This window comes from Ascaphus truei, chromosome 5 (assembly GCF_040206685.1).
Source record: "Ascaphus truei isolate aAscTru1 chromosome 5, aAscTru1.hap1, whole genome shotgun sequence".
NCBI classification, from domain to species: domain Eukaryota; kingdom Metazoa; phylum Chordata; class Amphibia; order Anura; family Ascaphidae; genus Ascaphus; species Ascaphus truei.
This window is the reverse complement of record NC_134487.1, coordinates 179,226,225-179,250,014: the sequence shown is the minus strand read 5'-3', so window position 1 is coordinate 179,250,014 and position 23,790 is coordinate 179,226,225. Positions and strand designations below refer to the sequence as shown.

At 46.6% G+C, this 23,790-nt stretch overlaps 1 protein-coding gene across 1 annotated transcript in view; it reads right to left on the bottom strand.

Annotated features, from left to right (window-relative positions):
* Positions 1-23,790, bottom strand: part of LOC142495632 (hexokinase-2) — a 69,851-nt gene that overhangs the window by 31,002 nt on the left and 15,059 nt on the right. The window contains exons 2-3 of the mRNA XM_075601354.1: positions 13,222-13,384; positions 1,365-1,513 (exon numbers count right to left, since the gene is read on the bottom strand). Of these exons, the coding sequence (XP_075457469.1) occupies positions 1,365-1,513; positions 13,222-13,384 (312 nt within the window). The remainder of the gene's footprint in view (positions 1-1,364; positions 1,514-13,221; positions 13,385-23,790) is intronic.

Here is a 23,790-nt window from a genome sequence, read left to right as displayed (position 1 = left end):
AAAATCGGTCATATCTGCCAAAGCACAGGATCAACTCCCACTGTCAAGACTAGAACAGTCCTGCTTTTCAGTCCATGGATTAAGGTTAGCTCAAAAGAAAATGGGGGGCTTTAGTTGAAAATAGTTCTTCCACATGCGTCTTCTGGTCTTCTTTCTTAAACATGATGCTTTCATCTTGCACACTAATGATACCCTTGATTAGTCATCAAAGAGCAGTGGTACTACTGTCCATATACAATCGCAGAGTACCCCAACATTTGTATATACAAACCCAGAGTGCCACAACTTTTTCATTTGCACACTTACAGCTCCACTTTCACATTCAAAGAAAAACGTGGTTACTTGAGAGCTCTTTTCCCTCAGTGGTATGTATATAAATATATTTATTATATGCATCTTCAAAATAACCATTCCTCAACAAAACACAGAATCCTACGGTATGTCCATCACAGAACCGCTACATTTTATACGCTACTTGGACCACTGCCCTTGATGTATCTCACTGACTGAAAGTAGAACAAGCAGCTTTCATATGAAAGTACCGGCACTCCACAGGTCCTGCACAAAATATATATAACAAAATGTTCTACACCGAGTGCCACTTATATGTGCATAGTGAAATAACAAAAAGTGTATCAGGTGAAAGTAGTGTGCCTGTTAAGCTTCTGTTTGGTATGCTCAGCAGGTGATGCTTGTCATTATCAGATTAAACATAGTGTGTAGTGTCCGAGTCAAAAATGTGAAAATTACAAAATGGTTTGCATTTATGTAAATCCATATACTGTATGACTGCATTGATATCCATGAGGTATTCCAGATATTATTGAAGACTCCTGTAGTCTGGATCTGCTGCTTGGCAGCATTTATATCGTGTTTCACGGATTTCCTTACCAATACATGGGGCTTTTAAACATTTGTAAGTGTAGCCATGCCTGATTTTGGCTACCAGTTTGCCCTCCCTGTCATGCAAACCTTGGTAATAGTGCAGGCAGTGACAGGACCAATCATGAGTTTTCCCCACAGAGGCAGCTCCCTTGAGTGACAGGGGACGAGGTGGGACAAGGCCTGTGTTCTGCCCAATCCTGCGTTCAGACCTTGTACCTTCCTCCCACTGTACTTAAGGGGTTGCACCACTAAATGTACGAGTTGTCTCTACCATTGAGAGAGACAGGTAACACACAGGGTTGCCTGGGCATTGGCATCTCCTGTTCCAGTCTCCCTCTTTCCAGTCATATCCACTTTTCTCTTCTTTCCCTCATCCTCCCCCTCCCTCCTCCCTCATCTCTCTCTCATTCTATCTTCTCCCATCCCCTTTCTCCCTGTTCTCCATGTTGAGATCCTTTTGCTCTTCACCCTGCACTCACTTGTGTTCCGCTGCCCCGCATCAGATCCTCAGGGATGGCGTATATCTTATTCTCCATCTCCACCTTCTTCATTCCATTGTCGGAAACCTTCACCCTCAGCACTCGGAAGTTGGTGCCTCCCAGGTCCAGAGCCAAGAAATCTCCATTCTCTGAAGAGAGAAGACACAGGGAAGATGTTAGAATGGGCAAACTGATGTGGAATGCCCCGCAGGACAAGTCATAATGACAGTGGCATGTTTAATGGGTCAGTTCCACATGGGACCGAAGTGCCATAATAACAGCGATGTGTTTATTAGGTTGAAGGGTCATTTCTATATGGGTCTAAAGTGACCTAATAACAGTGACAAGTGTATTGCATTAAAAGAGCCAGACCCACATAGGATCACATCTAGTGGCAGTGACATGTTTGATGGCTTATATTATACACACATTAATACATTATAATATCTCTCTATGTTATAATTTACTTTGATCTGGTTTGTAATTTTTGAAAACGTCAATACTGTAATCAAAAATAAAAATGTGTAGAAGAGAAATGACACTTGAAAAAATGGGGGTGGGGGGTGGTCTGGGGGAAGGGGGATCTTACCAGGTTTGAAGCCTTTTGCATCTGAAATACTAATATGATATACAGTAAACCAGTTTTAGCTGATGTTGCCAAATGGCATTGTCACGTAATTGAGAAGTACAGGCAGGAAGTTTAATCTGCGCTGATTGCATTTTATTTTTACTTTGTGAGATTTGTTTTGCCCTTGTCAATACTGTTTTTATGTTTACAATCTGATGTACCGGTCAACATAAATATTAACCCTTTGAGTGCCGGAGGGGTCGTGGCACCATGGCCCCTCCGGGACAGTGCGGTCACGTGACCGTGATGGCCATCAGGAAATGGAAGGGGAGTCCTCCATTTCCCTACGGGGCAGATGGCGCCAGGCACTGGTAACGCAGGACGCAATCAAACCAGGGGGAGAACCCCCACTCTTTGGGCATGACGTAGTCACTACTTCATGGGGGACACCTGGGAGTGTCAGACCCCACCACGTAGTGACCACGCCCTAGGCACCCAAAGGGTTAAATGCCAGGGACACGCTAAAGTTTAAGAAAATCATTATTTTTAACACAAAAAAAAAAACTGTTTTAAAAAGCAGGACGTACTCAGGGGGCAACATACTAACACTATACGAGTTAAGCGCAGAGAGACTTCTGGGGGGTATTGTTGCTTTAAAACCTCAACCTGGCATAAACCTGCTGTCAGCGCTCATACTACAGGCAGTGAATGTGCTGCGCTGGCTCTGCGTGGGATTACATTGCCCTGCGGCATTGTCCTCGTACCATGATGCAACCATTCAAGTAAAACAGAGCCGGTATTATTTAACACCTTCAGTGCCACAGGGACCTGGGACACATTGCTCTGCAAAGGAGTTAAGGCAGCATTGCCATATACACAGTCCGTTTCCAATATAAATAAAATGGGCTAATGCAGGTACAGGCATGGCTGGTCCAGCTATCTTTCTGCCCCTCCTGTCACGTAAGTCCCAGTGACAGGCTATCCTGTGGGGTTTACACCCCCCCCCCTCACGCAGCCTCCCTGAGTGGCAAGAGAGGTGGTGTCATGGGGTCTGTGTTGCAGCCAATCCTGGTGCAGACCCTGTGCCCTGCCTTTTTGCATTAGGGAGGATGTTCCAAATTATAGGCGTCAGTCCTCCTCCACCCCTCCTGGGGAGAGGAGCGTGTGTCAAGTCCTCCTCCACCCCTCCTGGGGAGAGGAGCATGTGTCAGTCCTTCTCCACCCCTCCTGGGGAGAGGAGCGTGTGTCAGTCCTTCTCCACCCCTCCTGGGGAGAGGAGCGTGTGTCAAGTTCTCCTCCACCCTCCTGGGGCTGGGAGAGCAGGAACTGTGCATGGCACAAGGCCTCAACCATTAACTGCTGGCCAGCACCATCCAGGGATCTGAGAAGCCTTCTCTACTATATGCAACGCTGTTTACCATCTGCAGTGGTTGCTACAAATAAAGACTTCATTTATATACCCCTGGCTGAGTTGCGGTCTATTAGCCAGAGGTATTGGAGAGAAAGAACTGTCATGGTAGGGACTGCCTGCTGCCTTGCTGTAGCCTGCTATGTCTGGAGGCGCTGTATCACCATGAAAATAACATAAGGATCACCGTAAGCCTGTCCTAGTCCCCACCCCATCGCGGACTCTCAGCTCTCCTGGACCCTCACAGGTCTGCACGCACCAAGAAATCAGTAGTAGCAGCAACATGTTTCCATAGAGGGGGGAAACAGAGCTACACAGGAGTGGCCTACTCTAGCTCTCAAGGGCCCCCAACTGGCCAGGTATTGGGGATATCCCTGCTCAATCGTTGACTTAGCCACCTGGGTTAAAGCAGGGATATCCTTCAAACCTGGCCTGTTGACTGACCCTTGAGGACTGGAGTTGGCCACTCCTGGGCTAGTGGCACCTGCCTCTTCCTTTAGAATCATGGAAGTTGGAGTCCAGATGTTGTGTTCGGATTTTCAGGAATCCCGTACGCGAGAACCCCTATTAATAGATAAAAGACGGCTGCCACTAATCTTATTTACTACATATACATACACTTAGGATGTCTGTTAAAAATATGTTGTTTTATTTTAAAAACTCCCCTATAAATTGCGGATGAATGGAACATTCTAAGGTTGCCTGTCAGCTGAGTGGACAACAGTAGCCATGGCAACAGCCTCAGCTAATCAGAGAGCTTTATTTCTGAAAGTTCCATATCATTGCAACTTGGGCCAGCCTTAAGCTTTGCGGGGTCCAAGGTGGCATACTGGCAGCAAAGCCCCCCTCTCCCCCCTGTAAAAAAAGGTTAAGGAAACCTACAATGCCAAGCAGCCCTCCTCCGGCAGCGTCGCGGCGTCATGACGCCGTGACATATGACGTCAAGTTGCCATGGCAACGCATCATCATACAGCACCATGGCGTCATTTGACGTAGGTCACCATGGCAGTGTGACGCTACTGGAGGTGGCCAGCTCAGGAAAGGTAAGAACCCTTTCACAGAGCGCATTCACACACACAACACCCCCTGCCCCCACACCAACCTCTCGCTGCCGGTCCAGGGGTCCCACGCTCTCTCCTCTCCCACCTCATGTCGGCACCAGGATCCTTCCGACCTGAGGAGGGGTCTGGAGAGGGGTGACCTCACACTCCCTCCTCCTGTTGGGTTGAAATGTAATCCCACACCGACGAGAGGAGGAAGTGCGGGGCCCAAGGCAGCCCCCTTGCTCGCCTTGCCCTAAGGCCGGCACACACACACCACCACCTCCCCCCACATCTCTCTCTGCTGGTCCGGGGTCCCTGCGCTCCCCTTTCCCTCCTCATGTCGGCGCTGGGGTCCATCTGACAGGAGGTCAGGTGGAAGTTAGATCCCGGCGCCGACGAGAGAAGGGAGCACAGGGACCCCCGAAGGCACGGGGCCCAAGGTGGCCACCATGTCCTAGTCTGGCCCTGATTGCTTGCAAGATAATACGGTCAGCATTGCTGAATGAAGGATTCTGATTGGTTAACATCAGGGGCGTGATTAAAAAAAACGAGGCCCGATTTTGAGTCCTGAATGGATGTAAAAAATATAATTTCGAACAAAGAACATTTAAAAAATAAAAATGCAAATGACATTTGTGAGTGGGGACATTTACGTCTGCATTCAAGAAAAATAATGAATGTCTTTCCATGTAAGTAAAAGGACTAAAGGGTTCAGCTGCAAAATGTTATTACATTTAAAATGACAGTCCTGTTTGTGTTTTGTTATTTATTCTTTTGTTCTGCACAGAAAAGATAATAAAAAAATGTAAGAAAGAAATCAAGATAGATGTATCGATAGATAGACAGATAAGCAGGTAGGTAGATACCTGTAGGTAGAGGCAAATCAAATTTAGAAATATTCCACAGTTTAATTATCATTTTCTTATTTTCCTCAGAAACTCCTCTCCTTTGCGCCAATGCTCGGTCAAGTTATAATATACTGATTATAGCAGCAATCTCGCCAGATTAAAACCTAAAACCTTTTTAGCTCTGTGGATATCCAGGTTCCCGAGATACTTACTGTGAAGTTAGTCGTGTTCTCCGAAATGTAAATGGCCATCCAATAGCATGAGGTAGCGGTTTCCTATTGGCTCGTAGGATCCGCAAGATTTGAACGGCCATTTTGTTTCCCCTGGGCAGAGACACCAATAACTTCACTGATAAGTATCTTGAGAACCGCATGTTTGCTTTGTTTGCATTCTGTAAGAATTAATCATGTAGGTGTGACTGCAGTTTTAAAGTCATTGTGCTAAGAGGTTACGAATATCACCAGTGTTTTATTTCAAATCCAGAGTGCCAAAGGCTGCCATCAGCATTTGCAGGGCTCAGGACAGAAGTGTACACCAGTGCGCTGAGAGGGGTGTGATGTGCTAGTGCCGGAAGCCTGTCGAGTGGGTAAGGGGGTTCAGTGCGGGCCTACTGCACCGGTTTAACTTGGTGGGCCCGGTAGATAAAGGGGGTCTAGCTGCCAAGCCGATTCCTGGAAGTTGCGTCCAACTTCTGGTTTGACCCAAATTCCAGGTTCGGCCAGCTAGGCCGCCCTTCGCCTGCCTGGTCAGGTGACCTGGCCCTCCCCTCTGATGGCGTTCCTGTGAGTACAACTACTTCTCAACTTACACATATATATTTCCAGTATCTATTTAAAGAGAAGGGGTTTTATTAAAGAAAGTACACCTCTCATTCTATTTTTCGGGCATAAATATTGTATAAATGTGTCTAAAATGTGGTAAAAAAAAAAAAAAAAAACATTTGCCCCAATTTAATACATTTAATTGTTTTATTTTTCAATAAGCGAACCCCAAATGATCTCACATTATAGAGCAATGAATTAATTGCCACTCCTGCGGCACTGAAGAGGCGACACAGCTCTATACTATAAATAAAGGCTAAGTAGTAAAGGTTGTATTTGCAGATTGCTGTTGTTATAGGATACACTTGTTGTAGGATTAAGCAACATGTCCTCATTATGTACTTTTCCGGGTGAATGGGAGGTCTCATGCGGTGTCTAATATACACAAAGGAGTAGTTTGCTACAGTTGTACATACAGTAGCAGTTCCACCCAGTGCCGGACTTACGTTGTTTTGTTGCTGGGATGCGTCATGACGTCACGGCGGCATGTGACGCCACGTTGCCATGGCAAGGCATTCTCATGTGACAACACTGCGTCATTTGACTTCGTGTTGCCATGACAATGCGACGCTACAGGAGGGGGGGGCGCTCAGGAGAACGTAAGACACACACACACACATACTGCCTCCACAATAAAAATTGCCACTCTAGGCCAGCGATGTGCAAAGTGGGGGGGGAGGGGAGGTGGGATTTTTTTTGGGGGGTGGGGGGGGCGCTTGCAGAGGCCCCGTGCTCTTCTGAGGCATTTAAATTAAATGCCGGGGGATCGCGTGAGGCCTCTGCAACTCACCGGGGTTCAGACGTGATGCGTCGCCATGGCAACGTGGCATCAAATGACGCGGCGGTGTCATGCGGAGTGACGTCACACGTCCATCGCTATGGCGATGGGGTCACGTGACATCACATCATGTGACCCCGCTGCATCATTTGACGCCACCAAACCAGGTAGGGGGGCGCGAGGGAAAGCAGGCAGGGGGCGCAGCTCCAAAAGTTTGCGCTCCCCTGCTCTACGCTATAGTCTAGTCAGCTTTGTGGGAAATCTACCCCTAGTTCCACCAGTCCTATACTTCTAATAGGTGTGTACTAAATCCATTAGAAGGCCGTCTCACTTATTAAGCATGATGTAAAGAACACACCACTAAGGGGCTTATTCTAAACAGTAGCGGATTTGGCTTTTTGCCGCCTGTAGGCTGGGGGCAGCCCTCCTCAGCATACGTCATCATGATGCTACATCACGGTGTCACATGACACCATGTTGTCATGGCAACAGAAGTCACGGCGGCCCGTGACGCTCCGTTGGCATGACGACACGAGCTACAGGAGGGGTCCTGCTACGGAAAAGGTGAGAGACACACAGAAACAAATTGCCTCCCTAAAAAATGACCACTCTAGCCCTCGGCAAGACAAACTGTTGATCCGCCGAGAAAAATGTGGTTATGGCAGATATTTACTTAAGACCTAATCATGTATTTTTTGCCATATTGTTTCAGTGTAGTAATTCAAAAGGGTTAGTAACTGTTATGAATTATATATAATATACAATGTGTATTTAAAAACTGAGCCCTATAAGAGCAATAGTATTTTTACATATAGGATATGTGGGCTAAGGGTTTTTCAGTAGTCAGCAGTAAATGTGTAAGGCAGGGGCGCGCAAACTTTATTTGCTGTGCCCCCCCCCCCCAATCCCCGCCTGTTCTCGTCTGTCGGTGCACCCACCTCCCTTACCTCGTGCGGATTCATATGACGCCACGGGGTTGTGTGATGTCACCTGACCTGCGGCGTTGCCATGGTCACGCGTCCTGAAGCCGGCTTAACCTCGATAAGTAGAGGTTGCAGCGGCCTTGTGCGGTCCCCCGGCATTTCATTTAAATGACTTGGGGAAGAGCGCGGGACCTCTGCAACCGCCCGCGCCCCCCCCAAAAAAAATCTCACGCCCCCCAGTTTGCGCACCGCTGGTGTAAGGGGTTCCACTGAGTCACAATAAATGTATAAAGGGTTCTGCAATTGTTAAAGGTGCAATTCCTGGTACCTCACCAATTCTGTAAATAGTTTAATAATCTATTTGACTTCCTTAAACATATGTGACTGTGCATATGTATGTCTCTTTAGCAACAAATTCCTTTTCTTTTGGGCCTCTATACGGGGGAGGGTTTGTCAATCAACTGTTTCCTGTACCCTTATCCCGCCCAGTCCTTATCAGGGAGTGATAACGGAAAGAGGCGGGGCTTTGCCTGTGTAAACTCTTGATGAACACACAGTGGCATCAGACTAAGGCCTCGGACATGGTCAGCGCTTATGCGCTGACCCGTGCTGAGGCGCGCTTACGCTCGGCACTGAGCCCCTGCAGCCGCAATGAGAGCGGCTTTAGCAGGGGCTCGCTTACGCTTCCGCAAGCGTGCGTAAGTCTTAGCAAAGTTTTACATTTTCGCGCTTGCCGGAGCGCAGGGCCGGTCACGTGAGCGGTTCGCCCAATGAGGTCGAACCAGCTCCGTGACGTCACTGGTCCGCCCCCCGACACGCCCCCGGAAGGCGCGCGGTCTAAGGCCAGGGAAAGCACCCGCTTTACCTCAGCCTCCGCGCGCCTCAGCACGGCATCACTAACCATGGACGCAGCCTAAAGAGAAATCAAATCCCCTCCCAAATCTCAACTCGCCATGTTTCAATAATTTTATCAATGATTTAAAAATACCTATGGTGTTATATTTCGCTAATAAAGGCATCAATGACTCAGGTGTGACTCCTTAACCATGTCTTAAAGAGGTCACTGCACTTTGTCCTAAGAAGGGATGCCCATTTAAAAAGGTTGAAAACAACTAAAGTCAGGAATTAAAGGCTTTAACTTGATTACATTATAGAATTATTTCTAGAAACAATATATTGATTTGTATTATATAAAAGACAATTGGTAATTTACTGTACTTTAGGCCAGCCCTCCGCAGGTAAATTTCTCTTTTTGTTCTATTCTTTGTTTGTACAGATGCTACGGTTGCCAGGTGGCTTCTCCAAAAATACTTGACTCAATGGTGAAAGGTGGGTCAGGTCCCTATGTCCAGGGAGGGAAATACTGGGCACATACATGTCCAGTATTATAGTACTGTACCTCTCATTTTTTACTGGACAGAATATCCAAATTCAGGACAGTCCAGTTCAATACCGGACACCTGGCAACCCTAACAGACGCAGCGGCCATTATTTTAACAAATCACGGGGTGTATAACTCGGAATACCCATGTCATGGAGCGGGATTTCTTCCAACCATACCGCCTTAAGACGCGCGTGCAGAAAATGGCATTTTAGAGTTCTGGCTTTTAAACACCTAAAATTGACACAGTAGCACAGTACTGTACACATTGCAATTCATTCATTTCATTGCATTTAATTGCACACAATCCATGAAATTCAAACAAAGCAACCGCGATAAACACGTGTGCCTGGGGCGATTGGCCGCGTTAATGCCACGTGGAGTACAGCAGCGCACACGAAAACGGCGCTGAGATTTCTTAAAATAATGGCCGCTGCATCTGTAGTAATGAAGCCTTTAAAATTAGTCAGTAAACATAAGTGTAACTGATACGAAGATAAAAATAAGTAAAATGGGAATAAATTAAATAAGGATATCACTTTTAAATAAGGAATCTTTTTGTAACGTAGGATTGAAGCAGGGGGTCCCCGGAACGGAACCCCCTTAATTTCAGCTCCGAAGATACTTACCTCTGTACGTGGTGCTGGTAGCCACTCCAGCTTACTAGCAGGGATCACGGTATGGCAGATTTTCAAAGTTCCCGCGTCCTGCGGGCCAGTACAAAGCTGTGACAATATCCGGTGCGGCTTCTTACTGGCCCACGTGATGCGGGAGATTTAAAAAGCAGACAGATACCCGCACCCCCTCCGGAGATAAGTATCTCTGGAAGCAGGGGGTCCCTAGAGCTGAAATTAATGAGGTTCAGCTTCGGAGACCCCCTGCTTCAATCCTATGCCAACAATAAATAAAAAATAAAAAAACACAAAAAGATTTTTCTTTAAAGTACGCACTGGTAATTGTAAAAAAAAACAAACAATAAAAAACACGCAACTGTACGTTGAACTGAACCATTAATTGTTATTACAGAGTCAACACAGGATGTTGCATGAACTTGTCATTTCCTGATTGTGGCAGAAGAGAGGTGAAGAAAAATCCAGGTTTGCCACATGACTGCTCAGCCCCGGTTTGTACGGATATGTGCCAATACACAGGCTTGAAAAGCAGAGGTTTTATCCAGATTGGATAGGAGTTGGTTACGTTCAATTTCAGCAAGATAGTCAGGGGTCTTTATAAGAGCACAGTAGCTGCAAATTAAAGCTGTTTGCATTGCTTTGCTGGCCTGTCGGGCAGGTGAAACTGATGCTAAAAAAAAAAAGAAATTTTACCCCAATTTTGAGAGATATGAAGACTGTTTTTGTGGAGCTAAAGGAGGAATTAGGAAGGTGTTATAGGGAGCAGTAATATGCGGCACTAGGGGGGTTCTAGGAGCAGTAATATGCAGCACTAGGGGGGGTTCTAGGAGCAGTAATATGCGGCACTAGGGGGGTTCTAGGAGCAGTAATATGCAGTAATATGCAGCACTAGGGGGGGTTCTAGGAGCAGTAATATGCGACACTAGGGGGGTTCTAGGAGCAGTAATATGCAGCACATGGGGGGGTTCTAAAAGCAGTAATATGCAGCACAAGGGGGGGTTCTAGGAGCAGTAATATGCAGCACTAGGGGGGTTCTAGGAGCAGTAATATGTAGCACTAGGAGGGTTCTAGGAGCAGTAATATGCAGCACTAGGGGGGTTCTAGGAGCAGTAATATGCAGCACTAGGAGGGGTTCTAGGAGCAGTAATATGCAGCACTAGGGAGGGTTCTAGGAGCAGTAATATGTAGCACTAGGGGGGGGTTCTAGGAGCAGTAATAGGCAGCACTAGGAGGGGTTCTAGGAGCAGTAATATGCAGCACTAGGAGGGGTTCTAGGAGCAGTAATAGGCAGCACTAGGGGGGGTTCTAGGAGCAGTAATATGCAGCACTAGGGGGGGGGTTCTAGGAGCAGTAATAGGCAGCACTAGGAGGGGTTCTAGGAGCAGTAATATGCAGCACTAGGAGGGGTTCTAGGAGCAGTAATATGCAGCACATGGGGGGGTTCTAGGAGCAGTAATATGCAGCACATGGGGGTGTTCTAGGAGCAGTAATATGCAGCACATGGGGGGTTCTAGGAGCAGTAATATGCAGCACATGGGGGGTTCTAGGAGCAGTAATATGCAGCACATGGGGGGGTTCTAGGAGCAGTAATATGTAGCACAAGGAGGGGTTCTAGGAGCAGTAATATGCAGCACATGGGGGGGTTCTAGGAGCAGTAATATGCAGCACATGGGGGTGTTCTAGGAGCAGTAATATGCAGCACTAGGGGGGGTTCTAGGAGCAGTAATATGCAGCACTACGAGGGGTTCTAGGAACAGTAATATGCAGCACTAGGAGGGGTTCTAGGAGCAGTAATATGTAGCACTAGTGGGGGTTCTAGAAGCAGTAATATGTAGCACTAGGAGGGGTTCTAGGAGCAGTAATATGCAGCACATGGGGGGGTTCTAGGAGCAGTAATATGCAGCACATGGGGGGGTTCTAGGAGCAGTAATATGCAGCACTATGGGAGGGTTCTAGAAGCAGTAATATGTAGCACTAGGAGGGGTTCTAGGAGCAGTAATATGCAGCACATGGGGGGGTTCTAGGAGCAGTAATATGCAGCACATGGGGGGGTTCTAGGAGCAGTAATATGCAGCACTAGGGGGGTTCTAGGAGCAGTAATATGCAGCACTATGGGAGGGTTCTAGAAGCAGTAATATGTAGCACTAGGAGGGGTTCTAGGAGCAGTAATATGCAGCACATGGGGGGTTTCTAGGAGCAGTAATATGCAGCACTAGGGGGGGTTCTAGGAGCAGTAATATGCAGCACTAGGAGGGGTTCTAGGAGCAGTAATATGTAGCACTAGGAGGGGTTTAGGAGCAGTAATATGTAGCACTAGGGGGGGTTCTAGGAGCAGTTATATGTAGCACTAGGAGGGGTTCTAGGAGCAGTAATATTTAGCACTAGGGGGAGTTATACAGGGGGGTTATATAGAACAAAAGGAGGAGTTGTATGGAGCAATAGAAGTTAGCGAAGAGTCGCCCGTGGCAGTATGATAATGGAATGTATTAATTTAAATATCTTATGGCAAGATAGAAAGAGCAAGATAGAAGGAAGCATTGGGTTTTTTTCCGTGTGTGTTATCAGTCCTCCTTGCATGGAAGTGCTTGTTCTCATAGCAGGCTGACTCCGGCTTTACCGCAGGTGTGGCTTTCATAGCAAACCCTGCAGTGTGTCCCCTGTGTGTGCCACATTTCATCAGCCTGAAATGTTTAAACAGAGGGCGGCTGCCATGCCAACGTCAATAGGTGACAGTAAGAGACAAATGTTCTTACCCTATATCCTTATATGCACAGCTGTGCGGAAACCAACTATGATTTAATTTATGGCATCAGTAGTGCTTACAGTACCCAGCTGTAACCCCTTGGCTTCCAGATTCCTGGGCCTAGGAATGTACTGCAGCACTTAGCACTATAGCCACATTTAGCACTAAAGTGACACCTCACACACCATTTTACTATCATTTCAGGGTTTGGGATTATGTTTGCAAGCTGAGGCCTGAAAGTCAAACGGCAAACATGTGTGTTAACCCTTTCGCTGCCAGGGCAGGATTACACCTCACCGAATGTTCTATACCAAGTGCTCTTATTATGTGTTATTATCGAAACAAGGGGAGAGCTACTACAACCTTGCTCAGTGGTAATGTCCCTGCCTTTGACGTCGGCTCCTCGTGTCCTTGGGCAAGTCGCTTTATCTCCCTGTGCTACAGGCACAGAAAATTAGATTGTCAGCTTTTGGGAGCAGGGGCTCACTGCACCTGCAAAATGCTGTAACAAATGCACAGATGCCTCAATCAGTGTATCAGTCATTGACTGGGCCTCCTGTGCTGAAGCAGAGAGATCCTGAAAATCTGACCTGTTGCTGGCCCTTGAGGACTGCAGTTGGCTACCCCTGTCTTACTGCCATGGCACTGGGAGTAACAGAGTACAGGACGGTTATTAGTTCCACAGTGTGCAGTACACAGCGTTCCATCCTACCTGTTCCATCTGGAGTAGAGCGTACAAAGGTGGGTAGCATCTTCACACTAGCGGTGGGGTTCGTTTCCGCCCCGAGCCCATTCTCCATCTGCTTCCCGAAGCGGTTTGACACCTCCAGGAGAGTTTCATCGGACAGGCGCATGTGATAAAGGTACTTGTCAACCTAGAAAAGCAGAAGTGAAGGGGTTAAAAAGATGCACGCAGCCAGACAGTTTAAAGAGCTGAACTGTCTATTTGGCTTCGCTAAACAAATTTAGCACAGCTAATAGCAAAGATTTGGCTGTTGAATATTGTGAATTATTGTCCTCTTCCCTCCCATGCAAGTTTGTTTTTGTCACTAAAATGATCATAATAATTTATTTTCAGAGCCACCATAATCCACAGTGCAGTACAATAGGTGAATGAACACTCTGATATACAAAATACGAGCAAATGACCAATACAATAGCTACTTATGGCTGTCGTGAAACAGGATTTTACATTTCTCTGTCTCCCTTTGCAGCTCATAGGATTCATGTCTCCCTAGTTTAGCTGCCTGCTATTTGCCCCTTTCTGTTTCTACACTGCCTTATCTTGATACACTGCACTTCAGAGAGAGAAGCACTCTCTACCCATACTACATCTGCAAGTACCTTTCTTCCTGTGATTTTCCCTCAATAAAACTAAGAAATACAAAAGGACTTGTTGTGCTTTGGAAGAGGGAAGGCATGAGTTAAGCTAACTGGAATTATTCATACATCATTCGTGACCCTGGTTCCAGGATAATGGCCCTGCTCACAAGAGCTTGCAATCTAGAAATATAAATACATTTTTCTTAGTTCCATTTACTTTGGGGTTTTTTTTTTGACAATTTGCAGATTTCATTCTATAATGTTGTTTGTACTAGATTTTAAATATTGATACTGATATTACATTTTATTTGTATTGTTCCAAAAAAAGAATAGTTGTTTATGCCTGGAGTCCCCCTCTGGGGATTACTAATGTAAGGGGTTAACAGCATTAATGGGTTAACCGGGTTGGATCACTCTGGTATTGCCCCTCCCAATCATGTGATGTAGGATGTGCAGAAGGGATTGCCACTCCCTTGGATGTCTTGTGACCATTGATGTCACCAATGGGAGGTAGAAGGGTATATATAGTGTGGCAAATGGCTCCCTTTATGCAGCGCTGCCATTTGCCCAGGCTCTTCGTGACACAGTCTTCTAGGGTTTAATTTAAAGAAAAGGAGGACAAACACATGTATGCAAACACACACGCACACACAAGAAGCACTCAGCCCTCTACCTTCTGTGGTTTATTTTTTTCATTAGTGACACTAAACATTTCAAACACTGTCACTTTAAGAAACAAAATAAATCATAAAAATAACATCTACTCCTGTTAGGAGTCTAACTCACAGCATATTCCTATTTGCAATGTTGGCTGGGTAAGCCAGTTACCAACTTTAAATAACACACATATAAAACATTCAATTCTTAACAGTGAGATGGGGACAGCGTCCCAATAGATTCTCCGATGCTGCAACACGTGGGGTGGCCATCTACCCCGAACTGAATCCTGGGGAGCAGCATCCTCCCTGCCTCCAGGCTCAAAGAGAGAGACTGAAAAAGCAACCCTCTCTGCTCTAAATACCTGTTCTAGTAATTAGGTGAGGGAAACCAGAACCATTGTAAATTCTGGTATTGATTTCCTATCCACCAGCCTTAGTGACTGTGAATCTGTGGGGCGGATCGCATCCACACTATTTCTGCACTTTCTGCTATGAATCAGACAGAAAGCTGCCTGCTATCCTGGGACTATGTAAGGGATCGGGGGACACGCGCATCTCAGCGGGTCCCCCTCACCCCAGGCCCCAGTACGGCTGTCAGCTCCGGTTCTCCGCTCGCTCGGCTCCTTACCTCTCCTGCCCCCACGCCATGCCGCTCCTCCGCGGCGCACGCCACATCCTCCCGCACGCGACCGGGGCGCGCACACGGCAAGCTTACAGAGTGTGCGCGCACCCGATCCTCTTACTCGTCCTCCCGTGCCGCTGGCTCCGCCCCCCATCGGCTGCAGGCGATTTCTACCACTCTGGCTCCCCCCCTGCTCACCTGGACCTATCCCTGGGATCGCTCAAGCGGGCCTCCGCTCCACCCCTTGCTACCATTGGTCCTTCTGCCTTTATAACCCCAGTCTGCCCTCTCCTTCCTCGCTCTGCATAGTACTTCTGTGACTCCTGTTGTGCAGTTGTCTATGCCAAGCTCTGTTCTCTGTTGCAGCTCTTGTTCCTGTCCCTGCCCCTGTTGGATTCCTTTGGTTTTGATCTCGGCTCTGTTTGACTACGTGTACCTCGCAACTCCTGGACTCGGCTTTGGACCTCACTACGCTGCTATCTCCTGCCCCTGACCCATGGCACTTGGATATTGACCTCCGTACCTCTGTCACCCCGGACTCAGCAAGTATCACATTAACCCTTTCTCACCAGGCCCGGCAACGCACCTTACCACACTCCGGGCACGCCCTCACTGCTGTGGGTGCGTGTTATACCCTTACCCACCTCAGTACTGGGGACTGGCCAGGTCTGCGGGCATACAGGCGTTACAGACTATGTCACAATAGCTCCACCCAATGTTCTAGATTCAGGTTCCTCTGAGTTCTGGCAGAGGGCCTCACCATGTCCTGTAAATATGTTTAGGTGTGTAGTTATGTATAATAAGAGTGTCCTGTCCCTGTTAATTATTTTCAGTTAAGGAACGTGCCATATATAGTTAGCACCTATGGTATAGGCTAGGGTGGCCAGACGTCCCGATTTAGCCGGGACAGTCCCGTTTGAGAGGTGTTTGGCCCAGGTCCTGACTTTTAAAAAAAGTCCGTTTTTTATCGCTTGCTGGCCGTGCACGAGTGATGGGCGCTCGCCATTTGTGCATGCATGGTCGGCGGTCGCCAGTTGTGCATGCGCAAAGTTTTTTGCGGGATAAACAATATTTGCTAGAATACATCAAACCCAGGTAACTTCTGGAAGGTTATCAACAATATATTACAGCTTTCTAGCCATCAACAACCAACTAATATCACTAAGGAGGATCCCACTGACATTGCAAATGCATTCAATGATTACTTTGCGGGGTGTGCTACTAACTTAATAGAGAAACACAACCCAAACTACAAAAATGAACCTCATTCTGAGAGAACCCCTATAGCCCCACCCTCTCCCAACACTGCCCACAATTTTCAATTTGTCCCAGTATCTGAAGAGGAGATTACACAAGCGCTCCTCAAATTAAAACTAAGCAGCCAATATGGACCTGACTTATTGCAATCTAAGTTCCTAAGACTTGGTGCCGCAGCCATTGCCAAACCAATTGCTTCCCAAGTCAACTCTATTTTGTGTGCAGGCCATATCCCTAAGACCTGGAAAACTGCCAGAGTTGTCCCAATCTTCAAAAGTGGGGACAAAAACACGGTCTCAAACTACAGGCCAATCTCTCTTCTTCCAATACTATCCAAAGTCATGGAAAAATGTGTTCAGTCCCAATTAAGCGATTACTATACCAAGACAAATTTCCCTAGCCAATTCCAATCCAGTCTTTCACCCCAAACACTACACGGTAACTACACTCCTAAAAGTTTGCAATGAGATCCAGTGTGGAATGGAACTGGGACAAATTGCTGGTGCAATATTCCTAGATTTTGCAAAGGCTTTTGATACTGTTGATCATATTATCTTGCTTAACAAACGCCAGTGCTCTGGAATAGGGAAGCATGCTTTTGTCAGAGTCTTCCTAGACATCCTGCTCCCAGCCACAGCTCCTTTCTCTGTCCACCAGGTGTGCTGCTGTTTTCAGTCTGCTCTGGGGTTCCTCTGTCTGTCTGTCTCCTTGTTGCTCCTGTCCTCTGTCCTTATACTTTCCTGTTTCTCTCTTGCCTTTGTTTTGTGTCCAGACTCCTTCTACCCTGATCTGTTTATGTTCCTGTTTTGAGTCCTGTTCATTTTAAAAGCCCTTGCTATTGAACTAGATTGCCCCAGTCTGTTTCCTTCTAGCAAGTCCCAGTCCTGTTCCCTTGCCCTGCTCCGGCCTTCCTGTTGCCAACCCTGCCTGTGACCACGACGATCCTACTTGCTGCCTGCCACCGAACCCTGCTTGAGACCCTAACAATCCTTGCCTACTCCCCGCTGTTCCGGTCACCGAGGTCCTACCTGCTCCAGGAGTCTCCCCTTGACAGAAAACAAAGGCCATCTCTGGACCTCGCCTGAACAGATTCTCTGCATTCCTGCTTCAGCAGACCCCATTCGCTTGTATTGGAGGAAGATAAGTACTTTTGTTTTGGTTTTTAGAAACCCCGTTTGGGATTTAAAAGGTTTTTTTTGCAGTAAAGTGTTCTGCGGGATTTATTGTGCATTTTCTCCCTTCTTTCCTTATAAAAAAACAAACAAACAAACAAAGAAAACCTTGCATTTTCTGCAGTATCTGATGTCACTATTTTAGACTCTCTGACTTTCCCTGGACAAGGCTGGTCTCTCTCTGCATTTCCGGGTGGGCCACTGCAGATTTTCAGACTTGCATTTCTAAAAACAGACTTGCTTTTGATTTCTTTGCTTGGGTATACTGTACCACTGCTGGTTCTGAGGGTCCATTTCTAAAAGACAAAAGTGCTCCCATTGTTTGGTTGCTGCATGCTGTGATTCCCCTCAATCTGTGATTTTCCTATGTCTGATTCTAAAGTTTCAACTATAACCGCACGTTTCTGTCTATGGTTTCCCCTGCAATTTAAGATATTTCTGTGACTGATGCTAAGGTCTCAAATCTAAAGGTCAGCTCTCCTATCTTTTGTCTCCCTGTTGTGCCTAATATTTCTGTTGTTCATTCCAATGCTTCTGCTTTAAAGACACATTTCCTCTTTACTGGTTTTCTTGGGGAAGTTGGTTTTCCCTATGTCTGCAAACTATGGCTCCCACTTTGAAAACAGTCTTGAGCAATAAATGTGAACACAGTACCACTGATTCTTCAGAGCTTCTCAAAGCAAAGAGAAACAATTAAGGAAGACCCTTCAACATCAGGAAAGCCTGCGTTAGAAGAGAACAGAGATATGCTGCAGCCTAAGGCAACTCACAGAATTGTTCCAGAGGTAGTGTGAAAGAAAAAGGGTGCATTTAACCAAGGTAAAGATGCCTTAACTCAGGCACTTCAATCTGCATGGAATGAGATGGATTGCCTCTATGGATGACTTGATAAAGAGCAAGAGGCCAAAGCTGCACTACAAAAGTGTCTGTCCACAGCAATTGCTATGTGCGTACTCCAGGAGAAAGTAAAGGATCAGTTGGAGGGTGACAGGGTGATCTTGTCAAGTAAAATAGAGAAGGCATACGCTGATTCTGCCCAGGACCAGAGTTTCATTGATCAGGTTGGCACAGCGCTGGAAACCTCTCAGAAGGAAGTTCACAGGCTTAGTACAGAGCTCAATGCCTCTACGGAGAGGAGTTGCGACTTCAACACATGTTCAATGAGAGAGATCTTCGAAGGGTTAAATAGAGGTTTTGAAACTGTAATCCAAGAGTGCCAGAATCTCTATGTCCGAGTCAGTGAAGGAGGTAAAAGACTCAGAGGTTAAAGACTCCATGAATTAGAGGAGGAGAAGAAACAATTGGCCCAGGAAAAGTTAGACGTACAGGCAGCACTGCAGAATGCAGAGAGAGTGCTGCAAGAAGAATGTGTCTCCCTGGAGCAGCGCATACAAGCAGAAAACATGATGCAGAGCCAGCTGCAAGAACTGCGTGTGAGTCTGCAGGACGCCAAGGAGAAACAGGTGAATGATGAGAAGAAGCAGCGAGTTCTGCAGGAAGAAAGTATCCAGACTGCTAAGAAAGTAAAAATGCTGCAAGAGCATTTGAGTACCCAGTGTGTCCCCAGAGAGCAGCATGAGGAGCTGAAGGCCACACTGAGCATAACCAGAGCCTCGCTGGAGAAGGAGCTTAGAGGCCAGGCAACTCTGTATGAGAGGGAGCACAAGGCAGTCCAGAAACTGAAGCAAAAGCCAGAGGAGCAGAGACACTGCTCCATCCCCAACAGTCAGTACACCCAGGAGAAAGAAACCTGAAAAGGGCAAGCTGCTGGGACCCTAGCGAAGGAATTGGCAGAGCTCCAAAATGTAATATGAGCAAACATATGAGCATATGAGCAAGCTCAGAGCGAGCACAATGAAGGAGGCGTGTGAGCAAGCTCAGAGCAAGCACAATGAAGAGATGAAGGCCCTGAGAGGAAAATTGCAGGATGTCCTCAAGAAACAGGGTTCTCTCGCTGAGGAGTGGAATTTGCAGCAAAGCCTAGAAGTGGAAGAACTAAGCTGGCAGCTGAACACACATCCCAGTAACTTACAGCGCTGCAGGCGTAGATCACTGAGCTCAAGATATAGCTCACCAAAAAGGAAGAGAATGAGGAGGTGTTCGTCCGTCAAGTGGCTGGCCTGACACTACGCTATGAGGTCAAAATGGCCGATGCCTGCAAATTGCTGGAACACACAGCCCGTGAGAAGCTGGAGCTGGACAAGGTCCGGGAGGAGTACCGACAGCTGCAAGTCAGAAATAAAGAAAAGGAAACAGATTTAAGCCTTGCTCTGAATCAGCTGAGAAATATGGAATCGCGACTCAACTCCAAAGAAGCTGAACTGGCAACTGCATTCAGTTGGAAAAGAAGTGCAGAAGGACAGCTTCAAGAGCTGAAAACTCAAATAGCTGGTCTTAAATGCTCTTTAAATGATACCACGAAACAGCACGAGACACACAAGGCTAGGACAGTAGAAATAGATTCCGGACATCCGACAGAATTCAAAAGTAAGCTGGCAGAGGCTTTGCAAGACCTGAGCAAGGATAACAAGGGACAGACATTTAGTGTTAAATTGGAGTCTGAGCAGATGCCGTTGGAGAAAGAGATTCCAAAGCTGAAAGAGATACGTGGGTCACAAAAGGAGACCACGGAAAGTGAACTCAATGTCCTCACTGATTTCTATAATTAGCCTGATGGACCGGTTGCTGGTTCCTGTGCCGTCACTGTGGGGACAAATACCTTGCCCATCAATAGACCCCGAATCTGCCTTTGACCAATGTCTCCCTGAAGAGCCTGGAGGATCGTCCGGAGAACACCCCTGAGAGGGGGGAGTAGTGTCAGAGTCTTCCTAGACATCCTTCTCCCAGCCACAGTTCCCTTGTCTGTCCACCGGGTGTACTGCTGTTTTCAGTCTGCTCTGGGGTTCCTCTGTCTGTCTGTCTCCTTGTTGCTCCTGTTCTCTGTCCTTATACTTTCCTGTATCCTGTTCCTTCCTTGCCTTTGTTTTGTGTCCAGACTCCCTTTGCCCTGATCTCTCTGCCCTGATCTATTTAAATTCCTGTTTATATTAAAGGCCCTTGCTAGATTTCCCCAGTCTGTTTCCTGCTAGCAAGTCCCAGTCCTGTTCCTGCTCCCTAGTTTCAGTTCCTGCTCCCCTGCCCTGCTCCTGCCTTCCTGTTGCCGACCCTACCTGTGACCACGATGATCATGCTTGCTGCCTGCCACCGAACCTTGCTTGTGACCCCAACAATCCTTGCCTGCTCCCCGCTGTTCCGGCCACTGAGGTCCTACCCACTCTAGGAGTCTCCCCTTGACAGCTTTAAACTGGTTTCATTCCTACCTATCAAGCAGATCCCAACATGTGTCTATCTAAGGCTCTAACTCCAAACCCTTGGATGTCACCTGTGGTGTCCCGCAAGGCTCTGTTCTGGGGCCCCTACTCTTCTCAGTGTTCGTCAATGATCTACCTACAGCTTGTAAGGGAGCTTCATTACACATGTATGCAGATGACACAATCTTATATCCACACAGCCCTAGCCTCTCCGACCTTGAACACATACTTCAATCTGACTTTTTGAGACTTGAACATTGTATTTCCCAAAACAAACTGTTTTTAAACACTGACAAGACTGTGACAATGGTATTTGGGACCAAGGCTAAATTTTTAAAGCTTCCAATGACTGAGCTCCAGATCAGAACCAACACTAATACCACCCTAGCCCCTGCTACTACCCTAGCTCCTGCTACTAGTTTAAAATACTTGGGCACATGGTTTGATTTCCATTTAACATTTGGGATGCACATTGATACCCTGAGATCCAAAACCTATGCCAAACTAGGTGTACTTTATAGGAACAAATCCTTCCTAAGACTTCTGGTCAGAAAGCGTATAGCACAACTGATGCTAATGCCAATTATCGACTATGGGGACATAGTATATGGCTCTGCACCCCAAACCGACCTTAGCAAACTTGATACCCTCTACAATTCAATATGCAGTTTTGTTCTCCAATGCAACTACAACAAACATCACTGACAAATGCTCAAAGAACTAGATTGGTCATCACTTGAGTCTAGGTGCAAAGTTCACCTTTCCTATCTTGCCTTCAAATACTTTCTGAGCAAGCTACCTGTCTATCTGAACAAGCTCTTCACCCCTACCAGATGCAGCACTTATCATCTGAGATCTGACTCCAAAAGACTGTTTATGGTCCCAAGGTTCAACAAAGTATCTGGCCGCTCCTCCTTTTACCATGCACCCCACAACTGGAACAGTCTACCAGACTCTCACAGCCACCACCAGTCTAAGTTCTTTCAAAACTAAAGCTGTCTCACATTGAATCTGGTCTGTAGCTGTTACATACGCCTATAATATAGATTCTCTTACTGTGCATGCAATATTTTGTATATAATGTACTGTATACACTGTTCACTTATGTAACCATGTATTATTTGCTATTATAACTCTATGCCCAGGACATACTTGAAAACTAGAGGTAACTCAATGTATTACTTCCTGGTAAAACATTTTATAAATAAATAAAAAAGATGACCCCCCTAGTAATGACCCATGATTGTTCTCTTATGGGAAGAGCAGAATGTATTCCGAATGGGGGCCCACTTGAGATGAGGCATTATTGACGCTATACAGGAGATTGGCAATTTAATGAATACTAATGTAAACAAGCATGAGTACCTCCCCAGCGTAGGGGTGAGAACTACCAAGGGAAGCACAGAGTCACTTTATAATTTGCCACCAGTTAACATGTCTAGTGTGAAGTCTCCCCTTGTATGGTGAGCCTTATAAATTGGTGTGAATAAAGCTCTTTATGTACAATAAAAGTTCCTGGTGCCCATTCTTATTCCATCTGCATATACAAGGCCAACCTGCAGTGACCCAGTACCCTGAACATGTATGAGACTTAGCACTGCCATGTATATAGTCAATTTGATTTGAACTCCTTTAGAGGCAGGCAAGGAAGGTTATATACAATGTATTATTAATTGATTTTATCGTTGTTTTTTTATGCTCTAACTTTTAAAGAATTAAATGAATTAAACTACTGTTATAAAAAAAGCACACACAATGGGTGCACTTGGGCCCTGATGTATTAAGCGGTGCTAGACGACACCTTTATGGAGCCAAGTGACACGTCACTGCCCCTTAAAGTTACCCATAGGCCTACTAGGGATATGAACTGAAATGCCTTCAGGATATGCTAATTAAATGTAATTAAAACAAAAGATACCCATCTAATCCTCTGATAATGAGTATCTCTCTTCAGTCATTACAGTTTACAAGTGGATTTCTAAAGACAGAAAAAGCATTAAAATAGTCAGATAAAGAATAAGAAACTGCTGAATTTCTCCTGGTAGAACTAATTAGATTGTAAATGTTTCAGATCAGACATTCCACACGCACAGATGACATCACACAATGAGAGCTGTAAGTATCTCTTGATTGGTTGCCATGACGGTAACATCATAAGACAACTTACAACGTATGATTTGGCAGAACTGCCAGATAAGAAGTTTATGGACACGTGAGTGACTGAGGTGGTAATTGAAACAACAACTTTGTGTACTGAAGATCATCACCTTATCTAATAAACTGCAATCCATGTACGTGTGTTTTATGTGTATAGCCTGGGTCCTCCCTGGTCCCCCGTTTGTCCCCTTACCTCAGCTGCGACTGGCAGCGGAGGCTGGGACGAGCATGGGGAGAGGTGCCAGAGCTGCGGAGGGTAGTGCAGGCATTGCGGGCAGTCAGACGAGACGACCTGTGCAGGGCACTACCATCTTGGTATTGATCGCGCATGCGCAGAGTCACCGGTGCGGTGGCCATTGCACGGAGGCGCACGCATGCGCAGTAGGGGACAGGAGTGGCGGCCATGTTAGTGAAAACCCCGTAGGGGAACTACAGTCCCAGCAGCCGCTGGGGCTGTTAAATAAGGTGCTACACATCAACCAATCGCGCTGTCGGATTCTCCTGCTCACCAAGAGATATATTTGGCGCGCTTAGACAGTCACGCCAGTTGGAGCCAGGACCAGGAAGGGGAAGGTAGGGTCTGAGTGTCAGTTTCACTCAGACTAGGCCAGATTAACCCCATAGGACCCAGATACGCTTGTGGTTGCTTCAGGGAAGGCCCCTTAGATAGGGACACTGCTCCTATAGTGCCAAGTGTCAGGGACACAGCGACAGACACCCCGCTGTGCGTCAGGTCTGTGTTCTGAGACCAGGCTGCCATTTTTGTGTCAGGATCAAGCT